The 19,622-nt window shown below is 43.8% G+C and overlaps 1 protein-coding gene across 3 annotated transcripts in view; it reads left to right on the top strand.

The window, feature by feature from the left end:
• The window catches only part of LOC111157460 (ataxin 10), a 159,086-nt gene that overhangs the window by 59,032 nt on the left and 80,432 nt on the right, over positions 1-19,622 (top strand). For all 3 annotated transcript variants that reach the window (XM_022518878.1, XM_022518879.1, XM_022518877.1), the window contains 3 exons: positions 359-524; positions 9,687-9,795; positions 11,722-11,891. In XM_022518878.1, coding sequence (XP_022374586.1) covers positions 359-524; positions 9,687-9,795; positions 11,722-11,891 — 445 coding nt within the window. The remainder of the gene's footprint in view (positions 1-358; positions 525-9,686; positions 9,796-11,721; positions 11,892-19,622) is intronic.

Genomic DNA, 19,622 nt, shown 5'->3' with positions numbered 1-19,622 from the left:
TAGCCCAGCAGTGAGCCGGGAATCGACGTTATTAGCCCACTGAACCTTGCTGCTGTTGTCATCGTGTGTGTGTTACAAAACCTAATCTGACAGCATTTCTGAAATGTTGAGCGAAGGGCTCACAGGAATGCATCTAGAAAAGGTGCTGGTTTCTGTTGTCCTGTCCCATCAAAGAAGCCACAATTTTAAAAAATACGTAATTGATGAAGATTCATTTTATTCACACAAAATATTTCCCTTAGCTAGACATTATAAACAAAGTGAGAAATTTAAAAGTAAGCATATTCTCTTAGAATGCGCTCTCAGTATTTCTAGCATTGTATTATATATTCACCTGAAACTCTTGTACATTGTACAGAGTTACATTGCTGGACCTCATAATTGCGAAATTAGTGGGGGATGAGCCTTTGACCAAGGATGACATCCCTGTGTTCCTGAGCCATGCCGAGCTGATCGCAAGCACGTTTGTGGACCGGTGCGAGATGGTGCCAAAACTGACTTCCGAGCAGCACGCGGATGATGAGGTAAGAGGACAGATTCCTTAATCTTGGACGGGAGAGAGCAGGGAGATTTTCTGACCCAGCTAGGCCCTCTCTGAGAATTCTTTTGTAAAAGCTTTAAAAAATATCGCTTGAATAATGTGTGGACTGCTGTGGATTGAATGTTTGTGTCCCTTCCCCTCCAAATCCATTGTAGACTTGATGGCCAAGGTGGTGGTCCTAGGAGGCTGGGACTGTGGGAGGTGAGTAGGTCTTAAGGGGGGAGCCCCCAGGAATGGGATTAGTGCCCTTATAAGGAGACCCTGCCATCATCCTTTGCCCCATCACCGCGTGAGGACACTGAGAGGTCAGCCGTCTGTAGCCTGGAAGAGAGCCTTCATCAGAACCCAGCCGTCATGATCACGGACTTGGGTCTCCACCGCCACGAGTGTCATTTCTAAGCCGCGCAGTCTGTGGTATTCTGTTACATGGCCTGGATGGGTAAGGACAGTGTCCTTGTTTTAGAACAGTTAAGAGAATACAGCAGGGGAAAACAGTGCCCTTATTCCTGCCGTCCAGAGTTAATGACCTGAAAACAAATTCTTCTTTTTTTTTTCTTTTAAGATTTTATTTATTTATTTGACACATAGAGAGAGATCACAAGTGGGCAGAGAGGCAGGCAGAGAGAGAGGGGGAAACAGGCTCCCTGCTGAGCAGAGAGCCCAATGCGGGACTCGATCCCAGGACCCTGAGACCATGACCCAAGCTGAAGACAGAGGCTTAACCCACTGAACCACCCAGCACCTGACCTGAAAACAAATTCCAGCGAACATGTTTTTCCAGGCAGATAACATCAAATATATATGTTCATCCGTGCACACACAAGCATATATGTATTAAAAATGAAATCAGGCTGTGCAGTTTGAAAGTTTCTGGTTTTTCTTCTCCTGCATGTAAGTTTTATGAGGGTAGGAGTTTTGACTATTACTTTCATAGTATTGTGCACACAGCAGGCACTTAGTCTTTGCGGAATGAAGTCAGTGTAACATTAGAAGTGAAGAATTTGCCATAGTTCATTTGTCCAGCTGTTAGTTGGACAGTTGGGTTGTTCTTATTTCTGTTTCCTGAAGTTAGTGCTACCGTATATGTATTGGGAGTTCCATCTTTGTACCTTTCCACCCTTAACCCAGGAGTGGAAGTGCTGGGTGTTAAGGATACATCCAGTTTTGTGTGGTCTTTTTTTTTTTTTTTTTTTTTTTTAATAAAGATGTATTTATTTGAGAGACCGAGAGAGAGTACACACACTTGGGATGAGGGAGGAGCAGATGGTGAGGAAGGGACAGAATCTCAAGCAGACTCCGCGCTGAGCATAGAGCCTGATGCAGGGCTCCATCTCTGGACCCTGACCTGACCATGACCTGATCCGAAATCAAGAGTCGGATGCTGGGGCGCCTAGGTGGCTCAGTGGGTTGAGCCTCTGCCTTCAGCTCGGGTCATGATCTCAGGGTCCTGGGATTGGGCCCCGCATGGGGCTCTCTGCTCAGCAGGGAGCCTGCTTCCCCCCTCTCTGCCTGCCTCTCTGCCTAATTGTGATCTCTTTCTCTGTCAAATAAATTAAAAAAAAAAAAAAAAAGAGTCGGATGCTTAACTGACTGAGCCACCCAGGCAGCCTGGGGTATATCCAGTTTTAAAGCTTATGGTATACATTTCTACATTGCCTTCCAGAATGTTTGTTTCTTCTGTCATTATAGGACGTTCCTGATCATACACCATCCTGTAATTATTCTGTTTTATTTTCCTCGAGGCCGCCTTGGATTAGTCCGGTCTTTACTAAGGCGATGGAAGCATTTACATCCTTCACACTTGAGAAATTCTCATTATTTTTGTCCGTTCCATCCCCCTTCCCTTCTGTCTTCAAGTTAGAACGGTTCTGTCTCTGGAAAACGGCGCAACAGTAGAAAGGAAGGGGTTTGTGATGAGACAGCAGAGAGGAATCATGAGCTTACGGCCCGAGATTAGCCAGACCCGAGAACGTATCTTACAATTCCATCTCTGAAATTCTGTGGAAGGCGAAACTCACTGATGTGAACAAAGCAGATCTGATGTCCCCTGGGGCTGGAGGGGAAGGGGTGGATTTGATGATGAATGATATGAGGGTATGTTTTGAGTAAGAGAAATGTGATACGTAGCTGCGTACCTTGACAACTGTACGGTGTGCTCAAGATGGCTGTATTTTATTGCATGTGGACTGGATCGCGCTAACACCGATAAAAACATTTCTGTGCTGATGGGAGTGGCGGGTGGAGAGCGACTCAGGCGGGCAGTGGGTTGGGGAGACGGGAGGGGCTGCCCTTCCGTGGGACCATCCACTATCTCCGGATCGGTTCACGTTTTCTAGATCCGTGTGTGTGATGCCGGGAACGGTTCGCTCCCTCTGCATGCAGCCCATGCTTACGACGCCGGCAGTAGCTCTCCTTCTCTGGGACTGTACCTTTTTCCCAGGCGCCTTTGCCCTGGGTGTTCTGTACCTCGTCCTGCAGACCACATTGCGTCTCGCGGACAAAGCTGGTGTTTTTGTTCTCATTTCTGTGATAGGAGAGGGCACACCTTGGCTCACGGGAGCCTTTCCTTTCTGGAGATGGATTTGCCTCCGTTTCCAGCAGGAGGAGCAGTGAGCTGTGCTTCAGAAAGTTGTAAAAATTAATTCTCTAGGAGACAGAAAAGGAAGTAAAACTTGCTACTTGTTAAACTTTTTCAGGGCCCTGGCATTTGCTGTATAGATGACTTCAGTATCATAATAAGAAATTACCTGATGGAACTTTGTATATGGAGGAAAATTTTGTATTTTTCTTTCAAGCAGTTTGTTTCTCTAAAATGGAAAGAATTAACTGTATATTAACAAATAGAAAATTGTAGGCAGTTTTCTTTTGAAAAGCCCAGGAGAGTTTACTTTTTAAAAAATCACTGATCAGGTGCCTGGGTGGCTCGTTCGGTTAAGTGTCTGCTTTGGGCTCGGATTGTGGTCCCGGGGTCCTGGGATCGAGCCCTGCGTCGGGCTCCCTGCTTGGTATAGAGTCTGCTTCTCTCTCTCCTGCTGACCCTACCCCCTGTTCATGCTCTTACTCTCGCTCACTCTCTCACTTCTCTCAAATGAATAAAAAAAAATTCTAAAAATTGATTGATCTATACAGTCATGACTTGGACATATTAGTGTGTATGTGTTCTCCTTTCACGTACATGTTTTTTAAAAAGCCACAGTCATTTTTTTTTTAAAGATTTTATTTATTTATTTGACAGAGAGAGATCACAAGTAGACGGAGAGGCAGGCAGAGAGAGAGAGAGGGAAGCAGGCTTCCTGCTGAGCAGAGAGCCCGATGCGGGACTCGATCCCAGGACCCTGAGATCATGACCTGAGCCGAAGGCAGCGGCCCAACCCACTGAGCCACCCAGGCGCCCCAAGCCACAGTCATTTTTAAGGTGACCTCCCACCTCGGTATTTAAATGTACCATATACCCAGCGGTCTACCGGAGCCGGCCTGTACGGACTGACCGAGAGTCAGTTAATATTCAGAAATCCGTGAGCTGACTGCTGAACTCCTGGTAGCCTGAGATCCGCCGTGGTGGGAGTATGTCTGCGGCGGGAGTCAGCGGCGGCTGCCGATCAGCGCCCCGTGCTCCTGCCTCCTCTTCCCTCTCCCCACAGCCAGCAGACCGGCAAACCTCTCGCTTACCCAGTTGTGATGTCCCTAGGACAGTATACCCAGTAAGGGTCCCATAAGGCTGTGACCAAAAAACTGGAGTGAAAATGTTGTCTCGGGGTCATCTGTTGTGTATTTGTGTAATCATTCGGCTTTAAAATCCCGAGACTTGTTCTCAGTCTTCCTTAATAGAAATAGTTTCGGGTCCTTACATGAACGTATGTGTTTCTGGCTTTGGTATTTTTGGGTACTTGTTTCCAGTGTCTGAGAACGTTGTCGTCGGCGCGAAGGTGCTGCTTATCCTGTAGGACTTAGGGTTCAGTCCAGCTTTACCTTGAGTCTTAGTCCTGTCACTTGTAGGGGGCATGGCCTTTCCTCTGGAAGTTAAATAAATTCTTTTTTTGTTCTGTAGTTTCTCGTAGTCATCTGTTAACAAGAATTATCCTCGGGTGGGGGGTGATTCACTCTTTTACTCCGTGCAGTGCCTAACTTACGTTGAAGTATCTGTAGTATCTGTTAACATAGTATTTAATAAATACTTGTGGAATAAGAAAGGGTAATCTTTCATTCCACAGACTGATAAGGGATTAAATATTTGTATTGTGCAAATAATATTTGCTTATTAAATACAAAAAATTCACACTGAAGTCAGTGAAACAAAAGTCCTCATTCCCGTCCAACCCCTGTGTGTTTTCTGTGGACATAACAATATATACTTTTTTCTCTCAGAGATTTTTGTAAGTACACACCTGTTTTTTTGGTTCATTTCTTCTTCTTCTTCTTCTTCTTCTTTTTTTTTTTTTAAAGATTTTATTTATTTATTTGACAGAGATCACAAGGAGGCAGGGAGGCAGGCGGAGAGAGACAGGGGAAGCAGGCTCCCCGCTGAGCAGAGCCCAACGCGGGTCTCGATCCCAGGGCCCTGAGATTATGACCCGAGCTGAAGACAGAGGCTTAACCCACTGAGCCCCCCAGGCGCCCCTCTCTTTATTTTTTTTAACAATACTTTTTTTATTCTTCAGCATTTTATTTCACTTAGCCTGAAGTGTCTCCTACGTCTTTCCACTTTAGCACATGATGGTGCCTTCATCTCCTTTTCCCTCACAGTTGAGCAGAATTCCACTGGACAGAGGAGAGGGAATTTTCTTGTTTGTTCTCTGTCGCCGTACACTTTAATTGCTGCCAGGGTTTTTCCTCAGACCTTTATAGGTGATGCTGTAGCGTGGAAATCTTTGCACTTTTGGGCAGGTAAATCTGGAATTGTAAATTCCCGGATGTTGAATCACTGAGTCAAAGAGTCTGTTTATTTAAAATGTTTAGAAATACTTGTAAATGCCAGACAAAAGAGCATGGGAGTATATGGGTTTACAGCCTTTCCCTAATCTGATTTATTTCCCATTTCTCTGTAACTGTTTTCAGTATCCAGCATGTTAATTGGTTTTTCATGTTAGGTTACCTTCTGAAATACATTTAATAATGTTTTTGTTATATATACAGGAAACTTCCCCCCCCATAGTTAATTTTTTGTTTGAATTTACTTATGGTATCCTTAGCCTTTTAGAAGTTTATATTTTTGTCTTCAATCTAGTTAGGCTTACCAACTTTATCCTTATGGTTTCTGAAGTTTTTTTTACATATTCTGTAAAACCATCTTCACTTGGATTGTGGAAATATGCACCTGTATGTGCTCATCCTTTTAGTACTTGATCCACATTTTTAACTGAATTTCTTTTTGAGCAAGGAGGGAAGTATAGATCCAGGTTCTGTCTTTGGATGATTCAAGATTCTCTAATCTTTGGTAAAGGACCACTTGGGTTTGAATCCTGATTTCCTCTATTATTGGTGTGTGATCTTGGAAAAGTTGCTTATCCTCTGTACTCCAGTTTCTCTGCCTGGAAGATGAATAGTATTTTGACGTAAGCATTTACTACACTGATCGGTACCTGGTTAGCGCTCCCCAAATGGTAGCTGTTAATTGTTACGTCAGTACCATTTAGTGAGTAATCTCATCCTTGCCACTGTTTTCAATGCCGCCTTTGTCATACATTACATTCTTGTATGTTTTGGGATCCATTTCTGTGTTTCTGGTGTTTTACAAAGAGAACCAGTGAGATACTAATAGCTATCAAAGAATTCTGAGAGCCGCATGTTTTTATGCAATGAAAGAATGCTGGAGCGATGTGACCCATAGGTGCAAATGCTGGTCTGTGCACAAGGCAGGAATTAATTGCATTCCAGCCAGACCCGAGGAATCCATGTTTCTGTGAACAAGAGTCATTTGCACCATTATCACTTTTCTACAACTTCGAATATTGTAAAATTGTTCAAAGACTCCAAAGGGGAAAGTTAACCCAGACGAATGATCTAGACAGGAGACTAATCTTTTTCCCCCCTTTTCTGCCCACTGTGGAGGCTCATTCCTTTGATGTGCCTGTGTCTGTTTCCCCAGTGCCCGATTTAATGACTACAGTTGTATGATACTTAACAAATACTAGAAGGGCATCTCAAATATTCCCCTTAGGTTTTAAGAGAATCATTTTCCTGGCTTTTTTTTTTTTCATTGTTGGCTTCCAGATGCTCCTTAGGAACACATTATTAATAAAAGGATTCTAATAATTAAGATTGGGAATGTGTTAGGCGGAACTAGATTAATTTATAGAATTTAGGAGCTGGAAGGAAACATCTACATGATCCCTTCCAACTCTGTGATTTAATTATCTTCTTATCATGGAAGATTTTAAGCGGACTAAGCGAGAAAAGCATCCTGAACCCCGTCCCCCATGTCATTTCATTACCACTCTTGTTCTGTCTGTGATCCTAGCCCGATCTTGTGGTAACTGCCCTGGATTGAAGCAAAATTTGGACATGTCTCATCAGTGCATTATTTTATATGTATCTTTAAAGAAGATGAGGAGTCACACCCAAGTCAACTATAAGCACACCTAAAAAATTAGCAGTATAATTATAATATCAAGTAAACAACACTCAGATTTTCCCCCGTCATCTAGTAATTTTGCTCAAATTCATTTCTTTGAATCAGGATACAAGCAGAGGCCATGCGTTGCAATTGGTGGTTGTGTCCCAAATACCCATTCATGTATATATGTTCCACTCTTGCCCTCTCCTTCCCGTTTTTTCTCCTTTTTTCTTCTGCTAGCATGTTTATTGAAAAACCTGGGTCGTTTTTCCTGGAGAGTTTTCTGCAGTGTGAATTCTGATTTTATCTCCACGGTGGTGTTTAACACATTCCTCTTTCCCTTGCATTCCTCTGACTGATGATAATAATTCCAGAGAGCCTGTTCACATCTGGGTTAGGTTTTCGTGTCTTTTTTTCCAGTAATGTTGTATTGTTGGTGATACGTGCTTTCATCAAGAGGCAGGTAACGTCTGGTTTGTCTGTTGTGATGTTACCTGGATTAGTTCATTCTTTGGGGGGTTGTGGAATGGTGGTATTTTGGCTCTTAGCATTTACAAACTTCTCCTAATCAGCTGTTAGGTTGTACAAGGTATAATCTGATTCCCAGTCTTCTAAGTAGTGAGTTGGTTTTATGAGATCAGCTGTGAGGTGGTATTGTTTGGATTTTTTTTTTTTTAATATTTCATTTTATTTATTTGACAGAGATTACAAGTAGGCAGAGAAGCGGGTAGGGAGAGAGAGGAGGAATCAGGCTCCCTGCTGAGCAGAGAGCCCGACGTGGGGCTCGATCCCAGGACCCTAGGATCATGACCTGAGCTGAAGGCAGAGGCTTTAACCCACTGAGCCACCCAGGTGCCCCGGTTTTGTTTGGATTTCATCGCTGTTGTGATGTCATAGTTTTAAAACTGCCTGATTTCCTTTTTTATTTTTTTAAGATTTATTTATTTATTTTAGAGAAAGAGCGGAAGCAGACTCCCCGCTGAGCATGGAGCCAGATGTGGGGCTCGATCCCAGGACCCTGAGATCGTGACCTGAGCCAAAACCAAGAGTTGGACGCTTAACCGACCTAGCCACCCAGGCACCCTTGAAACCACTTGATTTATTTTCAGTCCGTTTTAGCTGTAATTCTCCCTCGTGTTCTAATGCACTGTTGCCAGCCAGTGCCTCCTCAGTCTGCCTCTGGTTCCTTCCAGCGTGATCCCAATTGTCTCTATCGCCTGTTTGCTGTCTGGCATGACAGGGTGTCCAGGATCCCATGACACACATTCTGACCTTGATCTACAGCCAGCCAGCCATTCTTAAAGGGGGAATGGCATCCACAGGTGACAGTCTGGGCAGCTGACTGGGCAGCCCCTTCACAGAGGGGGTGCTGATGCTGCACGACGTCTATGGGCTTGCTCAGGAGTCTTCTGAATGTGGCTCTGATCTCTACCTTCTCATCTGGATATTTCCCTTAACTCGTTCACGAGCAAGTGAAAGCTACAGTAAAATTAAAGATACAGGGCATTAAAAATGTGTGTTGTGGGGCACCCTGGTGGCACAGTTAGCTGAGCGTCTGACTCTTGATTTCGTCTCATGTCATGACTGCTGGGTCATGGGATCGAACCCCGTGTCGGGTTCCGCACTCAGTGCAGAGTCTGCTTGGGGCTCTCCCTTTCCCTCAGACTCTCTCTCTCTAAACAAACAAACAAACAATTTTTAAAATATGTTGTTTCTTGTGGTTTCTTTTGAGATTTCAGAATGGTAGATTAGAATATTACCTTCAAATCTCATAACTGGAGAATAGTAAGTACAGGTTTAGAATTAACTAAAGGAAGTAGTTTACTTTTCTTTTGAAGAATGTTATCTTTATGACCTGAATTTATAGCATCTACCACATTTTGCCAAATAATGTGCACTTTAAAAAATGAGGGTCGAAATCTGTACAAAATTGGATTTTACCACTTTCTTCAGATTACCTAACGCCGTGTAGTTGGTTGTTTCTGGTTCATTTGGTCCATGGATAATCAATTATTGAGTAGTCACGTGAACTAACATTTTCAAATAACGTTAACTTCTCCAGCCTTGTAAGATACTGCATAAAGGTTTATATTTACCCAGAAATAATGCGCGTTCTTGCCGCCAGAGTTCTTTCAACCACAGCATTTTACAGGATTCCTGTGGACAAGAAATTAATGTATTTCATGGGCTAGTTGAATCTTTAAAGTAGAACTTGCTTGCTGGGAATGCTTTAAAAAGAAAGTATTTGCATAAATGTTATGTACGTAGCTAGTAATTTTGAACATTTATTCCACTGTTGGAAGGTATTTTTGCTTGAATAAGAACTTTTCTGATTCCTCGATCCAAGAAGACACATAATGACACATAATCTCGCGTTCTTGATGGCAGATGTTGCTGTTAGGAAAAATGATCGTTCACGTACAGATTTAATACTTGTGTTTCGTTCTTGGTCGTTTTGTTTTCTCTCGTTGGATGCTGTCTTTCCCAGCACCAACTCTTTAATATTTTTCATAATATTCCTTTCTTTTACCGTTACCGATAACAGTTGCAGATCATTTCGCTTGACTTAAAAGTCATGCTTTCTATTTTTAGGAGGCGTTGGCCACGATCCGGCTTCTTGATGTCTTGTGTGAAATGACCGCGAATACTGAACTGCTCAGTTATCTGCAGGTTTTTCCTGGCTTGCTGGAAAGAGTGATTGGTGAGTGAAGTATCCCACCTGCTGTTGCTTGTAATTAAGGAATCTTTGGCTTGTCACGCCGAAGTGTAAGCCCAAACACAGATCCTTAATTTTCATTGTATTGGTATATTTTTGAGATATTTAAAAAAATTTTTTTTTGGTGGGAGGGAGGAAGAATCACTGTTTTGACCCCAGCTCTGGCTTCTGCCACTTACCTGCTGTCAGGATGCCTGACCAGTAGATGGGAATACTGATGCCTGTTACACACGGTGTACGTTGTGGACGTTTCCTTAGTAGTGTTGTGGCGACGTGGTAGGAGGGTAATGATGGTGGGGGACGGTTTGGTGATGGGTGTAGTTCCAGCAGTGATGATGGTGATTTTTATATTCGTTTTCCAAATTTGTTAAGTTTATTTTTCCCAGTTACTTTCATAGGGCACAAAGGAGAGTGCCTTACACATAGCGATTATGTATTTGGTTCTTAACCATTGGTTGGCATACCATCTTTGCCAAAAAGCTATTTGCAAAATAATTCAAGTAGAACCTGTTCTTGTGGTTAGCCATGCTTATGGTGTTGTTATTCACTGTTTGCTATTTTTTTCCTTTAAAAAAGGATTATACTTGTTGTGGAGATGCGTATGCTAAGAATGATGAATTTGTATCGAGGTGGGTAGATGACTCAGCAGTGAGCTATAGGAGATGTTTAGACTCTCATGTCAGTGTTTTATTTTGAGTGCAGTGCTTTTAGTGGTAATTAAAATGAAACACCACAAACCTGGGAGACAGAATCTTTTTAGAAAAATGTGTGCTTGGAGCCAGGGCAGACAAGGGTTGTCATCCCAACTCTGCCAGATTACTGACTTCTCTGAGCTTGATTTCTTCATTATAAAATTGGGAAAGTGATACTTGCTTTTTTTGTTTGTTTGTTTTTAAAGATTTTATTTATTTGTCAGAGAGAGAGTGCACAAGCAGGGGGAACAGCAGACAGAAGGAGAAACAGACTCCCTGCTGAGCAAGGAGCCCAATGTGAGACTTGATCCCGGGACCTTGGGATCATGACCTGAGCCAAAGGCAGACATATAACCAACTTGAGCCCCCCAGGCATCACAATACTTCCATTTAATAGGTTTGTGAGGGTGCTAAATGAGAAAACGTGGAAACACTTAAACACAGCTTCTGGAAGATGATCTATTTTCATATGCTGTCTAGAGACATTTCATAGAGTATAATATTGTTACTTCTTTCAAATATAGCTAGAATAGATTTAGGGAGAGTACATGTTGCCTTTCAGTTATCTGGACAATGAGAAAAAAAATCAACCTACTTCTTGGTTTCTGTCATACAGCTCATTACAGAAGAGGTACTGATTATATTTTAGATGTAGTTGACTGTAGTTCTCACCTGAGTTCCTTCATAAAGAATTTGGGATTGGAAACCTGTTTATAAGAAAGATTGCAGAAGGCACCTGGGTGCCTCAGTCAGTTAGGTATCTGGCTTTTGGTTTCGGCTCAGGTCATGATCTCCTGGGTGGGGGATCGAGCCCCTGTGTTGGGCTCTGTAGCTCAGTGGGAAGTCTGCTTCCCCCCGCCTCTCCCCTCGCGCATGCACATGGAAGCGCGTACACGCTCTCTCTCTCTCTCTCTCTCTCTCTTCTCTCTCAAATAAATAAATAAATCTTTAAAAAAAGAAAGATGGCAGGAAAGTTTTAGCTAACTTTTTTCTTTGTGGATAAATAGAAAGTCCAAGTTGGGATAATCATTATGGCTTATCGCCCCAAAACAAGAATCGTGAAAAAATTTCAAGCAAAAGAAGAGTTTTCTAATCATTAAAGGTATTCCACCTTTATTTTATCTTCGTCCATTAATATAAGTTAGATTTGGATCTGGAACTCGGTACAAAATACTAAAAATTTTCTTACGGAAAATAAAGCTTCCTGTTTTTGTTACAGATCTCTTGCGACTGATTCACGTAGCCGGCAGTGACACCGCAAGCCTCTTCAGTAGCAGTGGCTGCATAAGGGCGGAGGGCGACATCTCCAGTGTGGGGGAGGGGTTCAAGTCTCATCTCATTCGTCTGATCGGAAATCTGTGTTACAAGAATAAAGACAACCAAGACAAGGTAAGATGATTTCTCGGCATGTGACATACACATATGCTTTGTTGAGAATATGGTATTTAGAATTTAGACTATATCCATTTTTTGGAATGAACCTTTTTGAGTGTTCAGAAGGTAGCTTAAAATAATATGTATGTGCACACATTCCCACAGATATTCATCCTAGGTCGCATTTGTTTGTATCAGGGTTTGTATTTTTGTAATTTTGCATTGTATTTTTCTTTAGTGTGTTTGAGCCTGTCTCCTTTCTCCTAAATTGTCAATGTGTGTCCTAAGCTGATGCATTTAAACACATTCTTAAATCATGTAGAGAACAGTGAATAAAGACAGGTAGTTGAAGTGCCTAGAAATTTTCAAACACATGGTGGACATTTCATAAATAGTAGTTATTATGGACCATTATCTTAATCAAAAAACAAACAAAACTTTAATCGTGACCTACCCTTAATGGATGATAGCGAATAAGCATTTCTTTCTCTTTTGAAATTGATACACTGTTTAAGTATTGAATCTTTGGGAACTCAATAGACTGCCGTTGGAAACCTCTGTTGTGCTGAATAGCTTAGAGGTCACTAGACTGAGGACGTGAGAAGGTGATGAACAAGATGGCAGGAGAATTGGACCACATGCTTCACACTAAACTAACTAGCCTGCCTGTATTTTCCTCGTGTTTTTCTTCGGGCAGCATTTGTTTTGTTTTATCAAATATCAAATACGTATGTGGCAGATCCTGGTTTTCCAAGGAAGAGCTGCAGGAACGCGCCTGCAGCGTGACTTTGCCGTCCTCCCATCAAGGATTAGCATTTGTTTCTCCATTTTCTTCAGTCTGGAGGGCTAAACCTCTGTTTTGACTAGTCACATGTGCTGAGGGTGGTCTTGTATCGTTTCTGATAGAGCCTGGACTGGTCTGGCATATTCCATTTCTAACCTCATCAAAGCTGGCTAACCATGTCAGATGTATAGATCCTCTGAGATCACTGTGCCGTGATTTGCTCAGTCTGCATGGAGAGAAGCCCTGGAGGGTGAGGTGGAATGAGGAGAGAGAGAGAGCCATGACAGGGAACACCAAGGCAGTGGGCCTGTGAGCAGGAGACCGACTTGGGAGTTTTTCTGATGGTTGTGCAGTTCCTTGGTTTCCTAGTTGCACGGCTCATGCCCCATGAATCGGCAACGGCCTGCCTGGGAGAACCTTTCTGACTTTGTGACCCACAAGATTGTGAGGTATAGTCCCAGATCGGGGGGAAAAATGTCATGTGGGTTCTGTAAGGACCATGTAATGGTCCTGTAAGCTGCTGTTGGACTGCACCTTCCCTGCAAATGATAATTCTAAACTCTGGACAAAAGACAGCAGTATGAAGATAATCAAATTTGACACGAACAGGCAGATTTTGGAATTGAATCGCCCCTCAGAAGAAGGCAGAGGCATAGCGTGTGTACCCTATGCAGGGCACTTAAAACTCTTAGAGAAAATCTGCACTCCTTTCATCCTAAAGAAGAAATGGCAGTTTGGAGTTAAGCACAGCCATTGGAAAGTGAAGGACGGACCCGTGGGAGGGAGAAAGCAAGCTCTAAATCCTGTGTATCAGCTGTCTGAATCCATGCAGATGCCTGAACCGTGCACATAGTAGGGCAGGATCCAAGCAGCTAAGCTAAGGATGAAATAATCGTCCTGAGTTTTGAGCTGCCACACCAGAGTTGACCATGTAATTGCACCCAAAAATGCTAAACAAAAATATCAACCTATTTTAAGGAATATAATAGAATCCGGAGTTTCCCCAGCATAGCGTTTACAATGTCCAAGGTACCATTCAGGCTTACTCTGGGCGCAGGAAAATATGACCCATTCTCTAAGAGAAAAAAGACAATCAGCAGAGACTACAAAGATTTCAAAGCAATTGTAACTATGCTCGAGGATATAAAGGAAGGTATGCGTCTAATGAACGAAAAGATAGCTTAAGTCAGCAGAGAGATAGACACCAAAAAGAGAACCAGATGGAACGTCCTAGAACTGAAGAATACAGTATCCAAAACAAAACTTAGAAATTTTACTGATCTGCTTGACAACTTAGAGATGGCAGAGTGAAGAATCAGCGTGCTTGGAGACAGTACAGTAGGAATCACCCAGTTGGAGAGCAGAGAGAAGACTGGAAATAACAGCGGTCATCTTTAGGTGCTGACATTTGGAGGCGGGTGTGTTGTGCAGCCTTTGAGGGCAGGACACGGCCCAGAACCAAATGCCAGAGAACTTGCTCTGAGGTGTGTACCAGTTCAACACCTCCGCATTTTCAAACAGGCATGAGTGGAAGACTACTAATCCCCTCCCCACCCTGGAAAATTACTGGACCGACTTTTCTAAGAGAAAGTTGATAGAGAATAAAACACTTTGCCTTTTTAATGGCCAAGACTGCCTTTCTTGAGGATCACAAAAGAGGTGGTTTTTCTTGTGTTTAACTATTCTTTTGTTGCTAATTTGGATTGGCCTCTTATAGGAACAATATGTAGTAACCCTTAAAAGGCTTATGAAATAACTCACCAAAGTCAGGATCGGGTTGCGCCGTGAGTAAATACGGAGTGTGGCCAAGGGCTGCTCTGGAGAGGTCATCGGGGCTCACAGGAAGTCGGGCTGTATTCCTTCACTTGTGCCATTGCTAATAGCGCTGCTGATATCTGAGCAAACATTCTCGAAGGTATGAAGACGTTCATTCTTTAAGAATGCCTCTGTTTCTCCTCCTCTCTACCTGTGCCAACAAAATCCTCGTTCTGGCTGGCTGTGACAGGCCTTGCCCTTGCCCATTGTTGCCTCAAAGGATAGAGGTCACGTGCCCTAAAGATGACTTTAGTTACGATTTTAGAGAAATGGATGATAATGTAGCGCAGTCTTTCTCACCAGGCTATTAATTCTTATTGTATTGTCCAGATGACTATCCCACTTCTACCCAGATTTGGGCCCAAAGGGGAATTTGGCTCTGTCTCTGCTCTAAGACTAAAGATTTGAGTTCGGGGGATTTTTGTATTCTCTAACCAGATTCAGTTCATCCTTCACCAGGAAGGAGGGTCTGAAGACCTGTTTTGTGTTTATTACTATATCCCACGGTTGTGCATAGCGACTTACATGTGTTATCAACTTGGGTCTTTGTATCAGCCGTGGGAAGCAGGTTCTGCCAACCACATTCAGGAGAGGCTGTCAAGTGTTAGGTGAGTTGCATTGTTCCAGGTAGAATTTAGATTTGTCCGACTGAGCTCCTGGGCCTGTGCTCTCCCCGCTGGACCATGGTGCCTCATTCAGGAGTTTCTCGGGGGGTTTCGAGGAAGAGGAAGTCAGCAGACTTCCTGATCAACTTCCCACCAAAGATGCTAGAGGCCGGTGTATCTGTGTCTACGAGGCTAGCCAGGCCCCTTCTTCCCGCTCTGGGTTCGAGTCTGACACTGCTGGGTAATCACATCTCTGTCTCTGACTCATCCATTCGTTAAATGTGCGTGTTCCCAGCTCTGGGGGTCTTTTGATGGAGAAGACAGACTGGTACCTCTTCCTGTGACGCTTTCACTGAAGGAGCACCTGGGGACTATCCTTGCCTCTCTGAACTAGGATCCCAAGATGATTGACTGATTGTCCTAGATCTTTGCTCACTCCCGGTTGCTCTGAGGTTTGATCAGAAGCCGTTTGAGTCCAGCTGGGTCTCTGTGCTTGTCTTCGTCCCTTCATTCATTTCATTGAAAGTGGTACCCACCTACTGGATGATGCTCCGTACAGCTGGATGGCCCTTTCCCTGTTACAGAGGATTAGTTTCCCTGTTACGTCCGCATTGGTTTGTTGGAGCCTTAGGATGTCTCTGTGGAAAAGTCTGGAAAGCTGCCATCATTTTCTAAATGAGGAGACCGGGGCTCAGAGAGCCCGTGATTTAGTGTTATGTTGGTGTTTATCGAATGGGAACCACTGCTCTGCCTCCCCTGGGGGAGACCAGAGCCACTGTAATCGGCCCGTCAGAGAGGAGCGGGTGAGTGGTGTCCTTGGAGCAGGCTGGGCCAGCAGCAGCCCCCTCGAAGCAAGGACAGGGGCTAGCCTGCACCATCATGATAGGACGGGTAATAACCCCCCTTGTGCGTTTGTGTCTTGGGGCTGTACTTAAGGGAGTCAGATGTTTCTGGCCTCGGATGAAAAATCTGCCTCAGGAAGTTACTTCCCCATCCTCCCATGGATCTTCAACTCTTAAGTCCATGCACGTGATGAATCGTAGTGTTTCCTGGATTGTAAAGGAGTAGCCGGACTTCCCTTTCCCAGGTCATAGTAGGGAGCCGTTCCCAAACCCTTGGTGACTTCTATTCTTACCTTGCTTTTTGTGCTCGGCAAAACACAGTATTTCCTTGCTACATCTGTACTAATTAGTTTACTTTTAAACCTTTGTGGACCTGAAATGGAGATTCTGTTTTGGTTTCTATTGTAAGAAGCACATGGGTATTAATGCTGTAAACACCAAGAAAGCATTCTTTGGCTTCCTCTTTGTTAGTGTAAGGAATGCATGGTGTGCTTTTTTTTTCTTCTCCTTCTTCTTTCCTTTGCTATTGTCAGAAATTCTTTGAGTGAATTCTTGATGAGAAGAAAACCCAAACATGGTTGCTGTTTTTTTCCATAAAAGCTGATTGCATTTTTTTTCCAAAGTGGATAGATAAATGAGCTAGTTTGTCTACCTTCATTTCCCCCGCAAAGAAACTGTATTGATTTATAAGCTGGGCCACAGTTTGAATTATTCTGTCCATTCTGCCAAAAGTTTTGTGGAAATGCTGCTCAGTTTCTTCTTTTCCTTCTCCCCCTCCCCAGCAGAGAAGGTACTCAGCGTTCACACATACGTTCCCATGTGTTCAGACATATGCACACAGTGAGCTTTCGTTACATCCGTGACTGCATTTTAAAAATAAGTCTGTAGTGTACGGAAAAGTTCAGATGTGAAGACCGGAAACTGTGTTTGGCCAATTCCGAGTCCCAGCTCAGAATTAACTATTACGAAGATAGGTTTCATTTATATACATGAAAAAATCTCTAATATATTTTTCATTAAAATGTTTTGCCCATTATTCCCAACATCTAAATTGTGCCTCCCACATCGTTGGCATTCAGTAGATTTTTCTTGCGTGCGAATTTATTTTAAAAATATTTGTGGAGGGGTACCTGGGTGGCCTCGTCTGTTAAGCTTCTGCCTTTAGCTCAGGTCATGATCCCAGGGTTCTGGGATCGAGTCCCCACACAGGACTTCCTGCTCAGCGGGGAGCCTGCTTCTCCCTCTCTTGTTCCTCTTTGCATGTGTTCTCCCTCTCTCTCTCTCAAATAAAGAAATAAAATCTTTGAAAAAATGAAAAATAAAAGATTTGTTGAGTGTCCACTATGTACTGAACATAGTTTCTCTTCAAGGAGTGTATATTTTACTATAAAATTTCTTTACTATATTTGCGAACAGAGACGTAGTAAAAAGAAAATACCTTTCCAAATGAAAGGCAATGTTCCTCTAAATTTTGGGTTCTATAATTATTATTTTTTTAAAAGATTTTATTTATTTATTTGACAGACTGAGATCACAAGTAGGCAGAGAGACAGGCAGAGAGAGAGAAGGAAGCAGGCTTCATGCTGAGCAGAGAGCCCGATGCGGGGCTCGATCCCAGGACCCTGGGATCATGACCTGAGACAAAGGCAGAGGCTTAAACCACTGAGCCACCCAGGTGCCCCTCTATAATTATTTTTGAAGATCCTTTATGTTTATGATATATTCAAGTATACTCTAGCTTACTGTAATTTGCCTTATTTTTATTTGACTTATTTGACCATATCTATATTTTAGATTCTAAGAACGTCTACCTAGCATAGTATTTCTAAGGAGTTAGACAGTACGTTTTTAATCCAAATTTTAGGCTTTGTAGATCTGACTATACTTTTTTCATTAATCTTAAAGTCTTTGACTAAATTTACAATTGTTAAGTATTCATGACGTGATGAATTTTTAGCTCCTTTTTTTGGGAGGGTGAGGGGCATCCTCAGGTTTTCACATCTAGATGCCAGGGGTCAAGAGCGGGCAAATTGTTAAACCCTTATTTTACGAATTCTGTTTGGCGTGTTCTCAAGCAGCGCATCTGCCTCTAAGATCATGAAGCTTAAGTGATCGGTTGCTGTTTTCTCATCATTTCATTTAGGTTGCTGCTCTTAGGGTTCGTGCGGGCTGGTACTGCGCCCGTGCGGCCGGCTGGTGGCTGACTCGTCGGCTCCACCAGGTGACTGATGGTTGCCCAGGTCAGGGTGGGGGTACCGTGGGCCCCTGGCGCTCTGTCCTCACACGCGCTCGGCGACTGCACTCCTCCGGCCCGTGCTAGGGGGCGCTGTGTTCCCAGCCAGTGTTCTTTCCCCAGGTGACCTTAGCTTGCCCTTTAGGTCTCAAGGTCAAAAGCTGCTTTCTCTGCAGAACCTTCTCAGATGACTGCGGAACGGCTTTTTCCACCCACACTCTCCTCTCTGGCCTGTACCCACCACTCTCACGGCCCTGCTTTGTCCTGCCCTTGTCCCCTCTGTTTTCTGAATGTAAGTACTCTACTGGTTGTGGGTTCCAGCTTGTTTCCGGGATGTGTGTTGTTACTTACGGCTCCGGTGTAATACACACATAAAAGTGACTCCTGGCAGGTCATGCTAGGTTGGATTTGGGCGTCGCTCACTTTACCTTGGCCAGCCCAGTTCCTAGTCCTCCCTCTCCCCATCTCTGCCCATCTCCCCCCCACCCCAGCCCCCAGCCAGGGGTTCCTCGCTTCTTCCTTGAGGATTCGTTTTTCATGAACCTGCTCTTCCTGGTTGATAATGGCGTCATCTGTACTCTCTGCCAGGGACATATTTTTCCCCTTTTACCGGAATCTTCCATGGCATTCCTCAGCGTCTGACTGCTTGGGGAATTCCAGGTAGGCTGCTGAAAACATCCTGGCAGTGGGCTCACCCATCTGTGGCTCCCCTATCTTTACGCGGTGTGTCACGTTCGGATACACAGATACGGGTGATGTGTGTACAGAAAGCTTCAAGTAGTTCAGGGAACTCAGGCAGCACCTCATGATTAGACGCCCAGGTGGGCCTCATGCTTTCACCATCTCAGCCACGTAGCTTGGACAAATGATTTCACCTCTCCGAGTCTCAGTTCCTGTGTGTGGAGAATGGGACCCCGATGCCTGCCCACGGGGCTGGAAGGAGGAACTGCGATCGCGTATGTGAAGTGTCCGACGGCACGTGTGCGGCCACTCAGCTTCTGTTCTGAGCGGTTCTGGCTCACGCCAGTGTCTCCCAGTGTGTGTATTGAAATAGAAGCTTGTAGACAGCACTTCACAGGTATTTATGAAGTTTAAGGTAATCCTCACGTTCTGTATTCTGTGTTCATCACTTTTTTTAATAGGACATTTTGGAGGATTAGTAAAGTGAAGCAAATGTGAGAACTTTGTTCGGGCTGAGAATCCTCATTTCCCCTGTCCGTTTGACCACGCACGCTCTCTGTGTTGAATTTGTCTTTGGTTACTGTCCTGTAAAGAGCCTAAGTGTTTTCTGTGTGGATCCCCGAATCCGTTCTAGCTCACTTCTGGGAGTATGTTAAGAACTTTCAAATGACGGGCCTGTGGCCTGTCTCGGTGAGCCCGTGTGTTTTCCTCTGTCAGAAGCAAGTCGCACAGAACCCCAGTTTATTGATTCGAAGATTGAATGTATAGGCAAGATCCGGCTTGCTT

This window comes from Enhydra lutris, unplaced genomic scaffold, assembly GCF_002288905.1.
Source record: "Enhydra lutris kenyoni isolate GAN:26980312 unplaced genomic scaffold, ASM228890v2 scaffoldscaffold55, whole genome shotgun sequence".
Lineage (NCBI taxonomy): Eukaryota > Metazoa > Chordata > Mammalia > Carnivora > Mustelidae > Enhydra > Enhydra lutris.
The sequence above is the reverse complement of the archived record's forward strand: the minus strand, read 5'-3'. Positions and strand labels throughout refer to the sequence as shown.